General features: G+C 41.9%; 1 protein-coding gene across 2 annotated transcripts in view; it reads right to left on the reverse strand.

Moving 5' to 3' along the window:
* Positions 1-5,742: 5,742 nt before the first annotated feature.
* LOC143808768 (uncharacterized) overlaps positions 5,743-14,804 on the reverse strand; it is a 74,779-nt gene continuing 65,717 nt past the window's right edge. For both annotated transcript variants that reach the window (XM_077291750.1, XM_077291751.1), the window contains 2 exons: positions 12,783-13,330; positions 5,743-5,907 (listed from right to left, as the gene is read on the reverse strand). In XM_077291750.1, coding sequence (XP_077147865.1) covers positions 5,893-5,907; positions 12,783-13,330 — 563 coding nt within the window. In that variant the 3' untranslated portion in view covers positions 5,743-5,892. The remainder of the gene's footprint in view (positions 5,908-12,782; positions 13,331-14,804) is intronic.

Raw genomic sequence — 14,804 nt, forward strand, 5'->3', positions numbered from 1 at the left:
CCCGACACCCCCATTGATTAACTGACTGAAGGAACCATGGCGATGTACAAAGAGTTGCATATTAATGTTTTTACCTCTCATGGCTACTTTTAATATTGGTTGTGCCTGGTACTGCAGATCTCTGCCACATAGTGAATGGGACTGAACTGCAGTACTAGGCAAAGCTACTACATAGAAGATCTGAGCTGCCATACCAGGAACAATCACAACCAAAAAGAATTGTCGGACCAGGCAAAGATACTACCAAAAATAACTGGATTGCAGGACCAGGCACAATCACAACCAAAAAGGACTGACGGACTGCAGCACCAGGCAAAGCAATTACTACTAAAAAGCACTGTACTGCAGCACCAGGCAAAGCCACTACATAGAAGGTCTGGGCTGCCATACCAGGCACAATCACTACCAAAAAGCACTCACGGACCAAGCAAAGCTACTACCAAAAAGAACTGGATTGTAGTACCAGTCACAATCACTACAAAAAGGGACTGACGGACTGGAAGTTCCACGCGAAGCTGCTACCAAAAAGGACTAGACTGCAGCACCAGGCAAAGCCACTACATAGAGGGTCTGGACTGCCATACCAGGCACAATCTCTACCAAAAATGGACTGATGTACTGTAGCACGAAACAAGGCAATGCTATTACTAAAAAGAACTGGATTGCAGCACCAGGCAAAGCAGTCACTACCACAAAGGACCAACGGACTGCAGCATCACGCAAAGCTACTTCTAAAAATAAGTGGATTGCAGCACCAGGCAAAGCCACTACATAAAAGGTCTGGGCTGCAGTACCAGGCACAGCTACTACCAAAAAGGACTGAACTGCAGCACTAGTCATAGTTACTACCAACAAGTATTGGACTGCAGCACCAGGCACATCTAGAACCAAAAAATATTGAACTGCAGCAGCAGGCACATCTACTACCAAAAAGTATTGAACTGCAGCACCAGGCACATCTACTACCAAAAAGTATTGAACTGCAGCACCAGGCACATCTACTACCAAAAAGTATTGAACTGCAGCACCAGGCACATCTACTACCAAAAAGTATTGAACTGCAGCACCAGGCACATCTACTACCAAAAAGTATTGAACTGCAGCACCAGGCACATCTACTACCAAAAAGGACTGAAGTGCAGTACCAGGCACAATAACTACCAAAAAGGACTGAAGTGCAGTACCAGGCACAATAACTACCAAAAAGGACTGAAGTGCAGTACCAGGCACAGCTACTACCAAAATGGACCAAACTGCAGCACCAGGCACAGCTACTACCAAAATGGACCAAACTGCAGCACCAGGCACAGCTACTACCAAAAAGTATTGAACTGCAGCACCAGGCACATCTACCACCAAAAAGTATTGAACTGCAGCACCAGGCAAAGCCACTACATAGAGGGTCTGGACTGCCATACCAGGCACAATCTCTACCAAAAATGGACTGATGTACTGTAGCACGAAACAAGGCAATGCTATTACTAAAAAGAACTGGATTGCAGCACCAGGCAAAGCAGTCACTACCACAAAGGACCAACGGACTGCAGCATCACGCAAAGCTACTTCTAAAAATAAGTGGATTGCAGCACCAGGCAAAGCCACTACATAAAAGGTCTGGGCTGCAGTACCAGGCACAGCTACTACCAAAAAGGACTGAACTGCAGCACTAGTCATAGTTACTACCAACAAGTATTGGACTGCAGCACCAGGCACATCTAGAACCAAAAAATATTGAACTGCAGCAGCAGGCACATCTACTACCAAAAAGTATTGAACTGCAGCACCAGGCACATCTACTACCAAAAAGTATTGAACTGCAGCACCAGGCACATCTACTACCAAAAAGTATTGAACTGCAGCACCAGGCACATCTACTACCAAAAAGTATTGAACTGCAGCACCAGGCACATCTACTACCAAAAAGTATTGAACTGCAGCACCAGGCACATCTACTACCAAAAAGGACTGAAGTGCAGTACCAGGCACAATAACTACCAAAAAGGACTGAAGTGCAGTACCAGGCACAATAACTACCAAAAAGGACTGAAGTGCAGTACCAGGCACAGCTACTACCAAAATGGACCAAACTGCAGCACCAGGCACAGCTACTACCAAAATGGACCAAACTGCAGCACCAGGCACAGCTACTACCAAAAAGTATTGAACTGCAGCACCAGGCACATCTACCACCAAAAAGTATTGAACTGCAGCACCAGGCACATCTACTACCAAAAAGGACTGAAGTGCAGTACCAGGCACAATAACTACCAAAAAGGACTGAAGTGCAGTACCAGGCACAGCTACTACCAAAATGGACCAAACTGCAGCACCAGGCACAGCTACTACCAAAAAGTAGTGAACTGCAGCACCAGGCAGAGCTACTACCAAAAATAACTGAACTGCAGCACCAGGCACATCTACTACCAAAAATATCTGGACTCTAGTGCCAGGCAAAGTCTCTACGAAGAGAATGGAGCTATAGCTTGTAAACAAAAAAAGTATGAAGGGCTCGCTGGAAAGCAACCGTCCCTAAGTCAGCAGAGACGGGAGTGAAACCAAAATGGAATCCTGACTTGTCAGATATTTATGGGGTATGCTGTCTATTGGTTTTGAACGGCTGTTCAAATGCAACTATTTATTTCCGTACGGTAGTTCAATGTCTACAGAGCGGAAATGAACTATTTCTGATTCCATCTGGATGGAGAACATCATGGCTTGCCTAATCCAGGAGTCTCTCGGTTATAAGGTATCACCAAGTGAGTAATGGGCCAACGTCGAGGTACAACGGGTCAGCAGCAAAACATTACAAAGACATTTTCAAAAGCTGTTGAATGTGAGTTTTTTAATTATATTAGTAATTATTAGAACATGCTGGGAGTAGTAGTCATAAAAGACATAGTCCTAATTCGTTTTATGATAGACTCTGCTCTTTGTTTTATCTATGGGTTTCCATTCTCGTCTCTCTAGTGCTTAATCTGAATAAATAGCAAATTTAGTAAACGACAGATCAAACATCTACAGCCTTCATAAAGCACAGATGGCGGTGTAGGAATGTAGACAGTATTGCAATGTTAGGTAAGTTATCACTTTGTATTCGTCTCTCTTTAATGACCTTTGCAGCAATATAATCATTTACTACCCTTTTGGCAAAGTTCCATATAAGAGAAACTGAGAGCCAAGGAAAGAATAGCGATTGTTTGATCTTTGATCGACTTTAGCAGTCACACCACCACCACCACCCTTGTAAACACAAGCTGGAATAACAATCTTACAGCATCATCGGGCTATGAACTGGGCTGTGATAGCTCCCTCCATTGTAGACAAGAAAAAAAATGGATTCCTGTTTTGTTGAAATACTGCCAAAGTATAATCCATGTTTCTTTATCAGCATTGTAGCCAAATATTGTACAAGAAGCTGTTTATCAAGATGTTGAAATATTCTATGTGTTAAATGTGAAGCATAAATTTAATAACTACTTAACACTCGCTGCTGTGCTATTCTAAAGCAGAAGCGCTGGATAATGCAGTACAAAGGGAACCGCCATGGGTACCTTGCAAAGGCTACTTATGTAGACATTTTAATAGAATTGCAAGCATTATGGCATGGGAACCACCATGGTCTCATATCTGTGTGTATGCTTCTGCATTGGAAATTACAAAGGGTGTGACTCAAAAATAAAACAGTAACATATGCTGTAGCAGATATATAGGCATATACAGCCTACAAATCCAATATAAAGAATAGCTATTAAGATATATCTGTGGATGATTTTTTTTTTTACTTTAGGTAACTCCCTATTACTAACCATTGTTATACTTTGATATAGAGGGTGTGAATATTGCAATACAGAGGTGACTGCTATGTGAGCCATATTTAAAGTATGGGCCTTTAACATGAATGCATGGCTGTCATTGTGGTTCAGAAAGCACAACCTCATGATTGCTTCTGATGCCCTGGTTCCTAGGTTAGGAATTGACAAGGCTATGACTAAAAGATAAAACCTAAGTACAGAAGTGAATGTAGCAATATACAAATCAGACTAAATATGTTATTGAGCTAACTATATGTTAAATTCATTGATAGTTTTATTTACAATAATAACTCCTCATTGTTAAGCAGTTAACCATTCTAATTCAGAGTATATGTGTATTATAATACAGGGGTGACCGCTATGGGTGCCATTTATAGATTAGCATTTTCACCATAACTAGAGTTGGTTTACTTAGCTTCTGTAACATACATGAAAGTTAGCACAGGAAATATGGTACTATGATAACTTCTGATGTTTGGTTTCTAAGTTTATTAATTGGTGATAAGGATATGATTAAAATGAATTAGTAAACTGCATGTAAAAATAAATACATAGGGGAAATATTAATGTTAAGAAGGTGAACATATTCATAATTGCTAACCATTGTATCATGCCAATGCAGAAGATATTGATATGATAATATAGAGCAGTGTTCCCCAAGTCCGCTCCACCAACAGGTCAATTTTTCAGGATTTCCTTAGTATTTCACAGGTGATGAAATTGTTGCCTGTGAAGGTGATGCAATTTTCACCTGGGCAATACCAAGGAAATCTTGAAAACATGACCTGTTGGTGGCTCTTGAGGACCGGAGTTGGGGGATCACTGATATAGAGGGAACAGCTATCGGTTGTGCTATGTATGCAGCTTTTAATTTCCAGCATTAATATAATCAGTTTAGACATGACATCAAAAGCATGGTCACATGATTACAGCTGCTGTCTTTGTTCCTGGGTTCTTAATAGTATAACTAAAATACAAAACAGCAACATAATTATCATATTGAAGTAGATACAGTACATCAAATAATGCTAAACTTTTGTATCCAATAATAATTTTATCTCAGGTAAGTAACTTGTTTTTCCTAACCTAACTTTCTAATACTGGGGATATAGAGATTGTAAAATAAATGGGGACCGCCATGGGTACTCTACATAGGCCGTTCCCTCAAATTAGAATTTGGTTAATAGGATTTTGTAAAATCAACAAGGTTTAATTCTGTGATACAGCTGCAATGATTTTTTGGTTCAAAATCAATGAGTATAACATTTTTTGCTGTTTCTGCAGAGACCTTTTCTGGTATTCCTCATTCCAAAACATACAGATGATGTTTTAGGTCATTTCTTATCCTTGTCATATTTCACAATCTCATGTCCTACTTATATTTGCTTGTGTAGCCAATTCTAATAAAGGAAACATTTACTTGGCTAGATTCCAAGTGTCTACCTATTCTGTCAGCATGAGCATGTCCTGTTACTAACACACAATCGTTATGGGGATAGGAACATTATGAACAATACAAAAAAATACAGAATATAGATAAAATTGAAAGATTTTTATACTGTAGTTTCTTTTTAGTTATCAGTTTCCAGTTATTTGAGCGAGAAGGATATTTGTTAAAATGAGTTAAAACGTAAGACACGACACTACAAAACTGATATGCAATCGAGGGTCCGAAGCAAGATTCATATAAAACCGCAAATAGGATCCCGGTGCTAAGCTCCGCCTCTTTGACCTTATGCTAAACATAGTACAATGTATCAATTTTGTATGATGTAGTCCTATAAAATGTTAATTCACAGAAGCAAATTCAACTGAATTCTTGCAGTAGCAAAATGTAAAAATAACATTTTTTATCACAACTGATACATGAGTTTTAAAGACTCTTTTAAGTCCGTATGTTTTATTATGTATTTACATCTGTCTAGCTTCAAGTCTCCTCAAACTGCGCCACAGACGTCTGCTTATCACCACAAAAGAGCAACTGGATGTCCCTTTGAAGACTTTATAATAAGTGTTGATGACTCTGGTCCATGTCTGCACCATGAAAGGATTCCATGAAGGACATACAGAAAATTTAAGTTCAGTCTGTATCCTCCTGCAAGAAAAAAAAATGCACATATATATTAAAGTATATACAAATGTGTACTTCCTTATCTTAAATCCTAGGCTTTCTATATTCTAAGAAAAGTGGTGCCAAATAACTAGCTTTAAAATAAAAAGGACTTCATAATACTCTATCTGGAGCCGTTTCAGCTTTAGGTGTCTGTGTGACCACCTAGTGGCTGTAATGTGAATAGCAGCCCGTTGAAGGTTTTGGTAGAATGTTGGCCAAGAAAAGGCAAAGAATGGACATACCTATAGGTATGAGCAATTCAACGAGGGGCAACATTTTGGATATTGAGGGACTTACGTGATAATCTGCAACCCAGATATCTGAAGGAAGGGAAGTTCACAGCTGGCCAGGTATAGGTTTCTGAATAAGGAGGCAGAGATTTCGAGCTCACCATAAAATGTTGAGTCCGGAGCAGGGAGACAGCTTTTCCACAGCATGAAGACAAATACGAGAAGAAAGATCCAGCCTGATGGACATGTTGGACTGGAGCTTTCTTCTCATAGTTGTCTGAAGCCTAACTTGCCATCTCCAACCATGTTCAGTCATGGGTTTGAATATGACTAGGTCAACGTGGATTCCTTTATTATGGGGTTCTTCATAACTCATGAGAACTTATTTTAGTTCCCTAGCTTCGGTATAAGTTAAAAAGTCTAAGGTCTTGATTGATTGCCCAAAAACATTGGCCAACTTTGTGACTTTATGTTCCTAGTTCCAGGAGGTTACACGTGAAAGATCCCTTTTTCATAAACATAAGTGGTCTTTGGGATCTTCTGATGCCATTATGGGTGATTTTCACACAGAGGATGTGTAGCAATACAGTCTAGCTGCTAAAAACGTCTAAAAAGGAAATGATTCAGACCCATGTGAACCACATATAGAGATTAGTACATGTGATGCAGAGATACTTTTCGGAAGGCTGATGTTATCAAACACGAGTGTCGCGTGGCGTGTGGCAGTTCTCCATCAACTGCATGCAATATCCTGCTGCTCTGACCTCATGCATTGGGCGGTGACATCGCTCTATCAAAGAACATTAAGCCATGGTTCAGTACTGACTAACACAGGTCAATGGGGACAATACATGGGACCCCGCTATAAATTCCATGCAAATACCGCATATATGGGTAATCACAAGACAATCATACCTAACCTCAGCTCACGGTCAAGTTGACCTTAAGCACTTAATATATTTTACTATGGTCCTAATTTGGAGCAATTACAATAATTGTTGGGCCATTTTCTGGGACCATTTGTCTCAACTGGGACTAGCTCAGCCATGTATGAGTAGCCAGGGTTCATTTTGTTTAGTTGATTGTCTTTGAGAGGGTGAAAGACAGGGAGAAACTGCCCCCAGACCAATGGGCAGAGGTCCTAGTTCCGTACGTTTCTGGGGAACCACAGAAATCGTACCAAGATCCTTGTCCAACAGTGTGCTGAAGAGTACGGCAAGCTGAAGGTGGAGATTACGGCATGTTTTGCCATAATCCTGGCAGTTCAGATGCAACATGTGCAAATTTGACGCTATAAAAAGGTCAAGCCTCCCCGGTCCCACATGTTCGACTATTTATACCAGGGGGAAAAATTGCTGTAGTCCGAGACCTGCTCTCCATCACAGATGGTGGAAAGAGTAGTAGTAAACTCTCCAGATCCTTGTTTCCACCCATTTGTGGATGCTTCTTCAAGTATGTTTGGCGTCATTGTCCTGCTGGATGACCCGTGACCTAGGACACAAACCCAGCTTTCTAACACTAGGCACTGTGTTGTGACCCAAAATCCTGTGATAATCTTCAGATTTCATGATGCCTTGCACACAGTCAAGACACCCAGTGCCAGGGGCAGCAGAACAACCCAAAAATATCTTGGAACCTCCACCATATTTGACTGTAGGTTCTGTTTTCTTTTCTTTGTAGACCTCATTCCATTTTCAGTAAAGAGTAGAATGATGTGCTTTACCAAAAAGCTCTATCTTGGTCTCACCTGTCCACAAGACGCTTTCCCACAAAAATTCTGGCTTACTCGCATACATTTTGGTAAACTGCAGTCTAGCTTTTTTATGTCTGTGCCATCAGGGGGGTCCTCCTGGGTCTCCTACCATTACGTTTCATTTAATTCAAATGTTGACGGATAATTCGTTCTGACACTGAAGCACCCTGAGTCTGCAGGACAGCTTCAATTTCTTTGGACCTTGATTGGAGCTGCTTATCCTCTATCCGGACTATGCTGTGTTGTAACCTTTCATCAGTTTTTCTCTGCCGTCGCCGTCCAGGGAGATTAGCTACAGTGCCATAGGTTGTAAACTTCTTGACTATTTTGCATATCGAGGACTAAGGAAGATAAAGGTCTCTGGAGACAGACTTGTACCCTTGAGATTGTTGGTATTATTTAACAATTTTGGTTCTCAAGTCCTCAGTCAATTCTCTTCACCTATTTCTGTTCTCTATGCTCATAGTGGCACACAGACCCACAATGCAAATGCAAAGTCAACGTCTCCATTTTTTATCTGGTTTTAGGTGTGATTTTCATATAAGCCCACACCTGTTGCTTGCCACAGGTGAGTTTCAACGAGCATCACATGCTTGAAACAAAGTTGTTTACCTACAATTTTGTTTGTCCCATTTTGGGGGATTGATTATGTACAATTTGCCTCTTCCTCTGTTTTTTTGTGTTGTTCCAATACAGACAATGGAAATAAACATGTGTATAAAAAAATGTGCGTAATTGCAATAATTTTCTGGGGGAATTTCAAGTGCCAACACTTATGGCCATGACTGTATGCAGTTATCACCCTTGTGGGTAAGCAATTTTGCTTCCAGCATGTGATGCTAATTCAAACTCATCTGTCGCAAGTAACAGCTGTGAGGAATATGGAAATCACACCAGGAACCAGGGAAAAAGGGGAGAAGTTGACTCCATCTTTGCACTGTGTATCTGTGTGTACCACACTAGGCATTGAAAGCAAAAAGAGAAGAGAACTATCTGAGGACTTGAGAAACAAAATTGTCGAACAATATCAACAATTTCGAGGTTTCAAGTCCATTTCCACAGATCTTGATGTTCCTTTGTCTATCAAGAAGTTTACAACCCATTGCACTGTAGCTAATCTCCGTGGACGTGGACAGCAGAGAAAAATTGATGAAAGGTTCCAATGCAGGATAGTCCGGATGGTGGATAAGCCCCAATCAAGATCCAAAGAAACTCAAGCTGTCCTGCAGGCTCAGGGTGCATCAGTGTCAACATGAACTATCCATCCATATTTTAATGAAATGAAATGCTATAGGAGTAGACCCAGGAGGACCCCAAAGCTGACAAAGACATAAAAAAGCTAGACTGCAGTTTGCCAAAATGTAGATGAGTAAGCCAAAATCCTTCTGGGAAAGCATCTTGTGGACAGATGAGACCAAGATACAGCTTTTTATTAGAGCACATCATTCTACGGTTTACCGAAAACGGAATGAGGCCTATAAACACAGTACCTACAGTAAAATATGGTGGAGATTCAAAGATGTTTGGGGGTTGTTTTTCTGCCTCTGGTACTGGGTGCCTTGACTGTGTTCAAGGCATCATGAAATATGAAGATTACCATTTGGGTCGCAATGTCGTGCCCAGTGTCAGAAAGCTGGGTTTGTGCCCTAGGTCATGGGTCTTCAATTACCCCAAACATACTTCAAGAAGCCCCCAGAAATGGGTGGAACCAAAGGGCTGGAGATTTCTGAAGTGGCAGCAATAATCTGGATCTAAATCCCATTGATCACCTGTGGAGAGATCTTAAAATTGCTGTTGGGAGTAGATGCCTTCACATTTGAGAGACCTGGAGCAGTTTGTAAGAAGAGTCATCCAAAATTCCAGGTGAGAGGTGTAAGACGCTTGTGGATGGTGTGAAGCAGTGACAAGTATTATATGCCAGGGTCGCTATGTATCCCCCAGGATGCGCATAGAAGCGTATTAAGGCCGCGGAAGTGCATTGCAGTCACAGACATAGCTGTGGTTGCAGTGCAGAATAAAAGTGTGGACTACAGGATGGTAGTGGGGCAGTTTGCTCCGTCCACGTAGGGTCTTACAAGTGGCCTATGGCCACAGATTCCATTTAAAAACCCTGCAGCAAAGGGTTGGAGGTGTCAGTCTTGGTTTGCAAACTGCAGAGCAGGTGGCTCTGCAACATCCAGCTGGTGTGAAGTAACACGGAGCCAACTGAAGCCAAAAGGCCTCACAACACTCAGCATGACAAGGTGGTACAGTCGCCCACGGCAACCGGTCTCGGATACTGACTGTCTTGACCCCCAGCTGTGATCCGGTGCATAGCATTTGTTTTCCATATGTGAGTTATGTTGGACATTAAAGACACTTTGTTTGAACTTTCCTGTGGTCACTGCCTGTCTGTCACACTGCACCAACCCCGCTGCACTACATAGGTTAAAGGAAGCAATTGATTGCAGTTATTTATGCCAAAGGGCGTGCAACCAAATTTTAAACTGAGGGTGCCAACAATTCTGTCCGGACCATTTGGGGAGTTGTGTGAAATTACGTCCAATTTGCCTTTTTTTCAGTTTTTTTAGTTGTTCCAATACACTAAACAATACAGTAAACATGTGTATAACAAAACGTGCAATGGCAATAATTTATAATTTTCTCTGAGAAATACCAAATTTTCTGGAACAATTTCTAGGGGGCCAACACTTTCAGCCATGACTTGATACAGGTGCTTCTCACAGAATTAGAATATCATCAAAAAGTTAATTTATTTCAGTTCTTCAATACAAAAAGTGAAGCTCATATATTATATAGAGTTAGCAATGACCTTTTGTGGCTTCCCCTCCTTGTGGAGTGTGTCAGTGACGCCTCCTGGACATCGGTCAGGTCAGCAGTCTTCCCCATGATTGTGGAGCTACTGACACAGACTAAGGGACCTTTATAAACACTTAGGAGCCTTTACGGGTGTTTATTGTTAATTATTCTAATTTACTGAGATAATGTGAGAAGCACCTGAATATATATATATATATATATATATATATATATATATATATATATATATGTATATAATTGGGTTCTCTAGTTTTCTTTTGTTCTGGTCATTTTAATATATAATATGTATTGAGTTATGTGATCGAACCGTTTGGCTTGGCGCATGTGGTGTTTACTTCTTTATTAGTGTTGTATACTATTTTTTTTAATATATACAGTATATCAACAGCGTTGTGCAAAAGCTTTAGGCGGGCGAGGAAAAAATGCTGCAGAGTAAGAATGTTTTCAATAATAGAAGTGTTAATGCTCTATTTCTTTCAATCAATTAACAAAATACAAAGTGAATGAACTAAGGCGAAATCTAACTCCCGCCAGTATCTGGTGACAGACCATCGTCTTCATTAGTTCTACTTTACATTGTTACTTGCACATCTCACAGGATCTCACATCGTCCCGTCTGTCAGGGATCAGAAGAGACAGAAGGATCTGCACAAGCCTCATACACAGAAGATCTGGGGTCGGGTCTCCAAGATGTTTGGAACAATCTCCTGCTGAGATCCTCCATGACCTGTGTACAAGTGACCAGGAGAAGTGATGGAGGTGATGGGCGGTCACCAAATACTGATGGTGGAGGTGATGGGAGGTCACTAGATACTGATGATGGAGGAGACGGGCGGTCACCAGATACTGATGATGGAGGTGAGGGGAGGTCACCAGATACTGATGATGGAGGAGACGGGCGGTCACCAGATACTGATGATGGAGGAGATGAGTGGTCATCAGATACTGATGATGGAGGAGACGGGCGGTCACCAGATACTGATGATGGAGGAGACGGGCGGTCACCAGATACTGATGATGGAGGCGACAGGAGGTCACCAGATACTGATGATGGAGGAGACGGGCGATCACCAGATACTGATGATGGAGGAGACGGGCGGTCACCAGATACTGATGATGGAGGCGACAGGCGGTCACCAGATACTGATGATGGAGGAGACGGGCAGTCACCAGATACTGATGATGGAGGAGACGGGCGATCACCAGATACTGATGATGGAGGCGAGGGGCAGTTACCAGATACTGATGATGGAGGAGACGGGCGATCACCAGATACTGATGATGGAGGCGAGGGGCAGTTACCAGATACTGATGATGGAGGTGACGGGCGGTCACCAGATTCTGTTGGGATTTAGATTTCTCTTTTGATCAGTCACTTTACATTTTGTTAATTGACAAAAATAATTAAAAAAATTTGATAAAAACTAACACTAACACTTCCATTTTTGAAAGCTTCTTTCATTCCAGCATTTTTCCACCCCTTGATTAAACTTTTTCACAGCACTGTAAATGTAAAAATAAAAAACATAAAATAATATAAGGAAAAAATAAACATAGTAATATTATCTATCCTCCGATGCCAATAATGACCAGGTCTCTCTGCCTATTGTCCTTCATTTTCCCTTTTTCCTCCTCCGGTTGGACGGGCATGTAACTGCAGCAGGCAATCATTGCCAGTAGCGGCCGGTGACCAAGGCACCAAAACTGATTATCTGCAGCGGTCACATGTCAGTCTGGCCGGGCTGGCTCTGTGCATCCTGTCCCGGTTACAGTGGTGGTGAGTTGGTAAGGTGAACATGACTTATCTTTGTATTATAGAGCTTCATTCATGGACAACCCCTCCAAGGACTTGGATTTCTCCTGATACAATACATTTTAACACAGACGCATGAAGCATAAACAACACCCTACAAAGTAAAGCAATGTTTGATCAGAATTGGTCATCTAGACCTCTCAGCTCAGGATGTCTCAAGTCAGATGATGAAGGAGACATCCGCACGTTGTCCACTTCTGGACACAATCCACCACAGCCGTAACTCATTTCACCATCTTACCTCAATGATATATTCATCGACTTCACTTTCTATGTCGAATCGCTTGACTGGGACCAGTGGCGGAACCTCTTGGATAATATTTAAAGTCATGGCTTCCTTGGGTGATTTTATACTCCTCTTCTTCCAATTATTTAACATCGAGTCTATTTTATTACCAGAACTCTGGGAATTTGGTGATTTTAGCTCCACGGATGCAATAAAGTCAACTCTTTGCTCATCACTGTTGAGTTTTTTCTGCAAAATAACGTTTTGAGCAGCAGAATCTTGAGGACTTCTCGTTTCTCCTCCTGGATCTCGCGGTGGTGGCTTCTTCACTGATGGATCCTTACGGATTACAGCATATAAAGGTTCAGGAACCACCTTATGACCTTCATCCTTCGTGACTTCATGACCTTGAAGCTCCGGTGTAGTCTCTGGGGTTGATGAAGATTCTTTCAGTTTATCTGTTGATTCATATAATGGATTTATCCGGTCCAGGTTCTGTGGTTCTTGGTTTTCCAGCGTGGTCACATTATTGGACTTGGAGATGTTCGTTTCGTTTTTGTTATCTGTGTTTGGAAAGAAAAAAATGGATGTCAGCAGGGTTGAACCTATCGGCTCTCACAGACCACAGGGCTTTATCTACAGACCTTGGACATCAGATACATCCTTTCTGTAGATTCTCCATAAATCTGAGACATCAGATACGTCCTTTCCTTAGGATCTCCATAAATCTGATACATGTTTAGAATTTTTTTATTTCTCAGAAACGAGATTTCCAAACCTATTCATAATGGACTTCACTTTTTAGCCTCATCCCAAGAACTTGGCCATGTGGGGCAAAAAGTAACAAATGCCCATGATGATTAGAACAGCTAAAAATGGCACGTAAAATTTTGACCAAATTTTGGAAAATATGGGTAATGGTCAAGAGCACGGTGTCCAGTTTTAGAAGACCACAGCCCACCCAAGGATTTGGAAATTGTCTCATTGACAGGGATTGACTTCAGCATTTCTTCCTGTGTGTCCTACCAATGGGTGAATGCAACCTGCCATGTAGTCGCCTAACCTCCACGATATAAGCCAGTACCTATGAAAAATACAATTTTGACTCTGACCAGATCTGGGTAGAGGAGATTATGATTCTCATGGAGGAGATCCAGCTAGGGAAGGGAGTCTTATGGGCAATGCTCCATGGGAAAAAACATGCAAATTAGCTCTCCTTCAGTAGGAAGAACGATGTCTAGCTTCACCTACCCTGTAAGTCAATGCTAGATCCATGGTGGCACCTTGCACCATGAGTAGAGACTCATCTGTTGGCAGAACAGCTTTTCGTGCAGTAAAATGCAAATTAATTATGTAAAAATCATACAATGTGATTTTCTGGATTTTATTTTTAGGGCTCATACTCACTTGGGATCATAGGAATACATGCAGCCGCATGCTCCGCTCCTGAGTGCCAGGTGCAGTACCGGGTATTGACGTGCGAGACTTTCTCGCAAGTGAGTATGAGCCCTTAGATTCTGTCTCTCACAGGTAAAGTGTACCTATGATAAAAACCTGCAAAATCTGCCAACACGGTAGCTCAGTGGTTAGCACTGTATGGTGACTCAGTGGTTAGCCCTGTATGGTGGCTCAGTGGTTAGCACTGTACGGTGGCTCAGTGCTTAGCACTGTACGGTGGCTCAGTGGTTAGCACTGTACGGTGGCTCAGTGGTTAGCACTGTATGGTGGCTCAGTGGTTAGCCCTGTATGGTGGCTCAGTGGTTAGCACTGTACGGTGGCTCAGTGGTTAGCACTGTATGGTGGCTCAGTGGTTAGCACTGTATGGTGGCTCAGTGGTTAGCACTGTACGGTGGCTCAGTGGTTAGCACTGTATGGTGGCTTGGTGGTTAGCACTGTATGGTGGCTCAATGGTTAGCACTGCACGGTGGCTCAGTGGTCAGCACTGTAAGGTGGCTCAGTGGTTAGCACTGTACAGTGGCACAGTGGTTATCACTGTATGGTGGCTCAGTGGTTATCATTGTATGGTGGCTCAGTGGT

This window comes from Ranitomeya variabilis, chromosome 2 (assembly GCF_051348905.1).
Source record: "Ranitomeya variabilis isolate aRanVar5 chromosome 2, aRanVar5.hap1, whole genome shotgun sequence".
Taxonomy (NCBI): Eukaryota; Metazoa; Chordata; class Amphibia; order Anura; family Dendrobatidae; genus Ranitomeya; species Ranitomeya variabilis.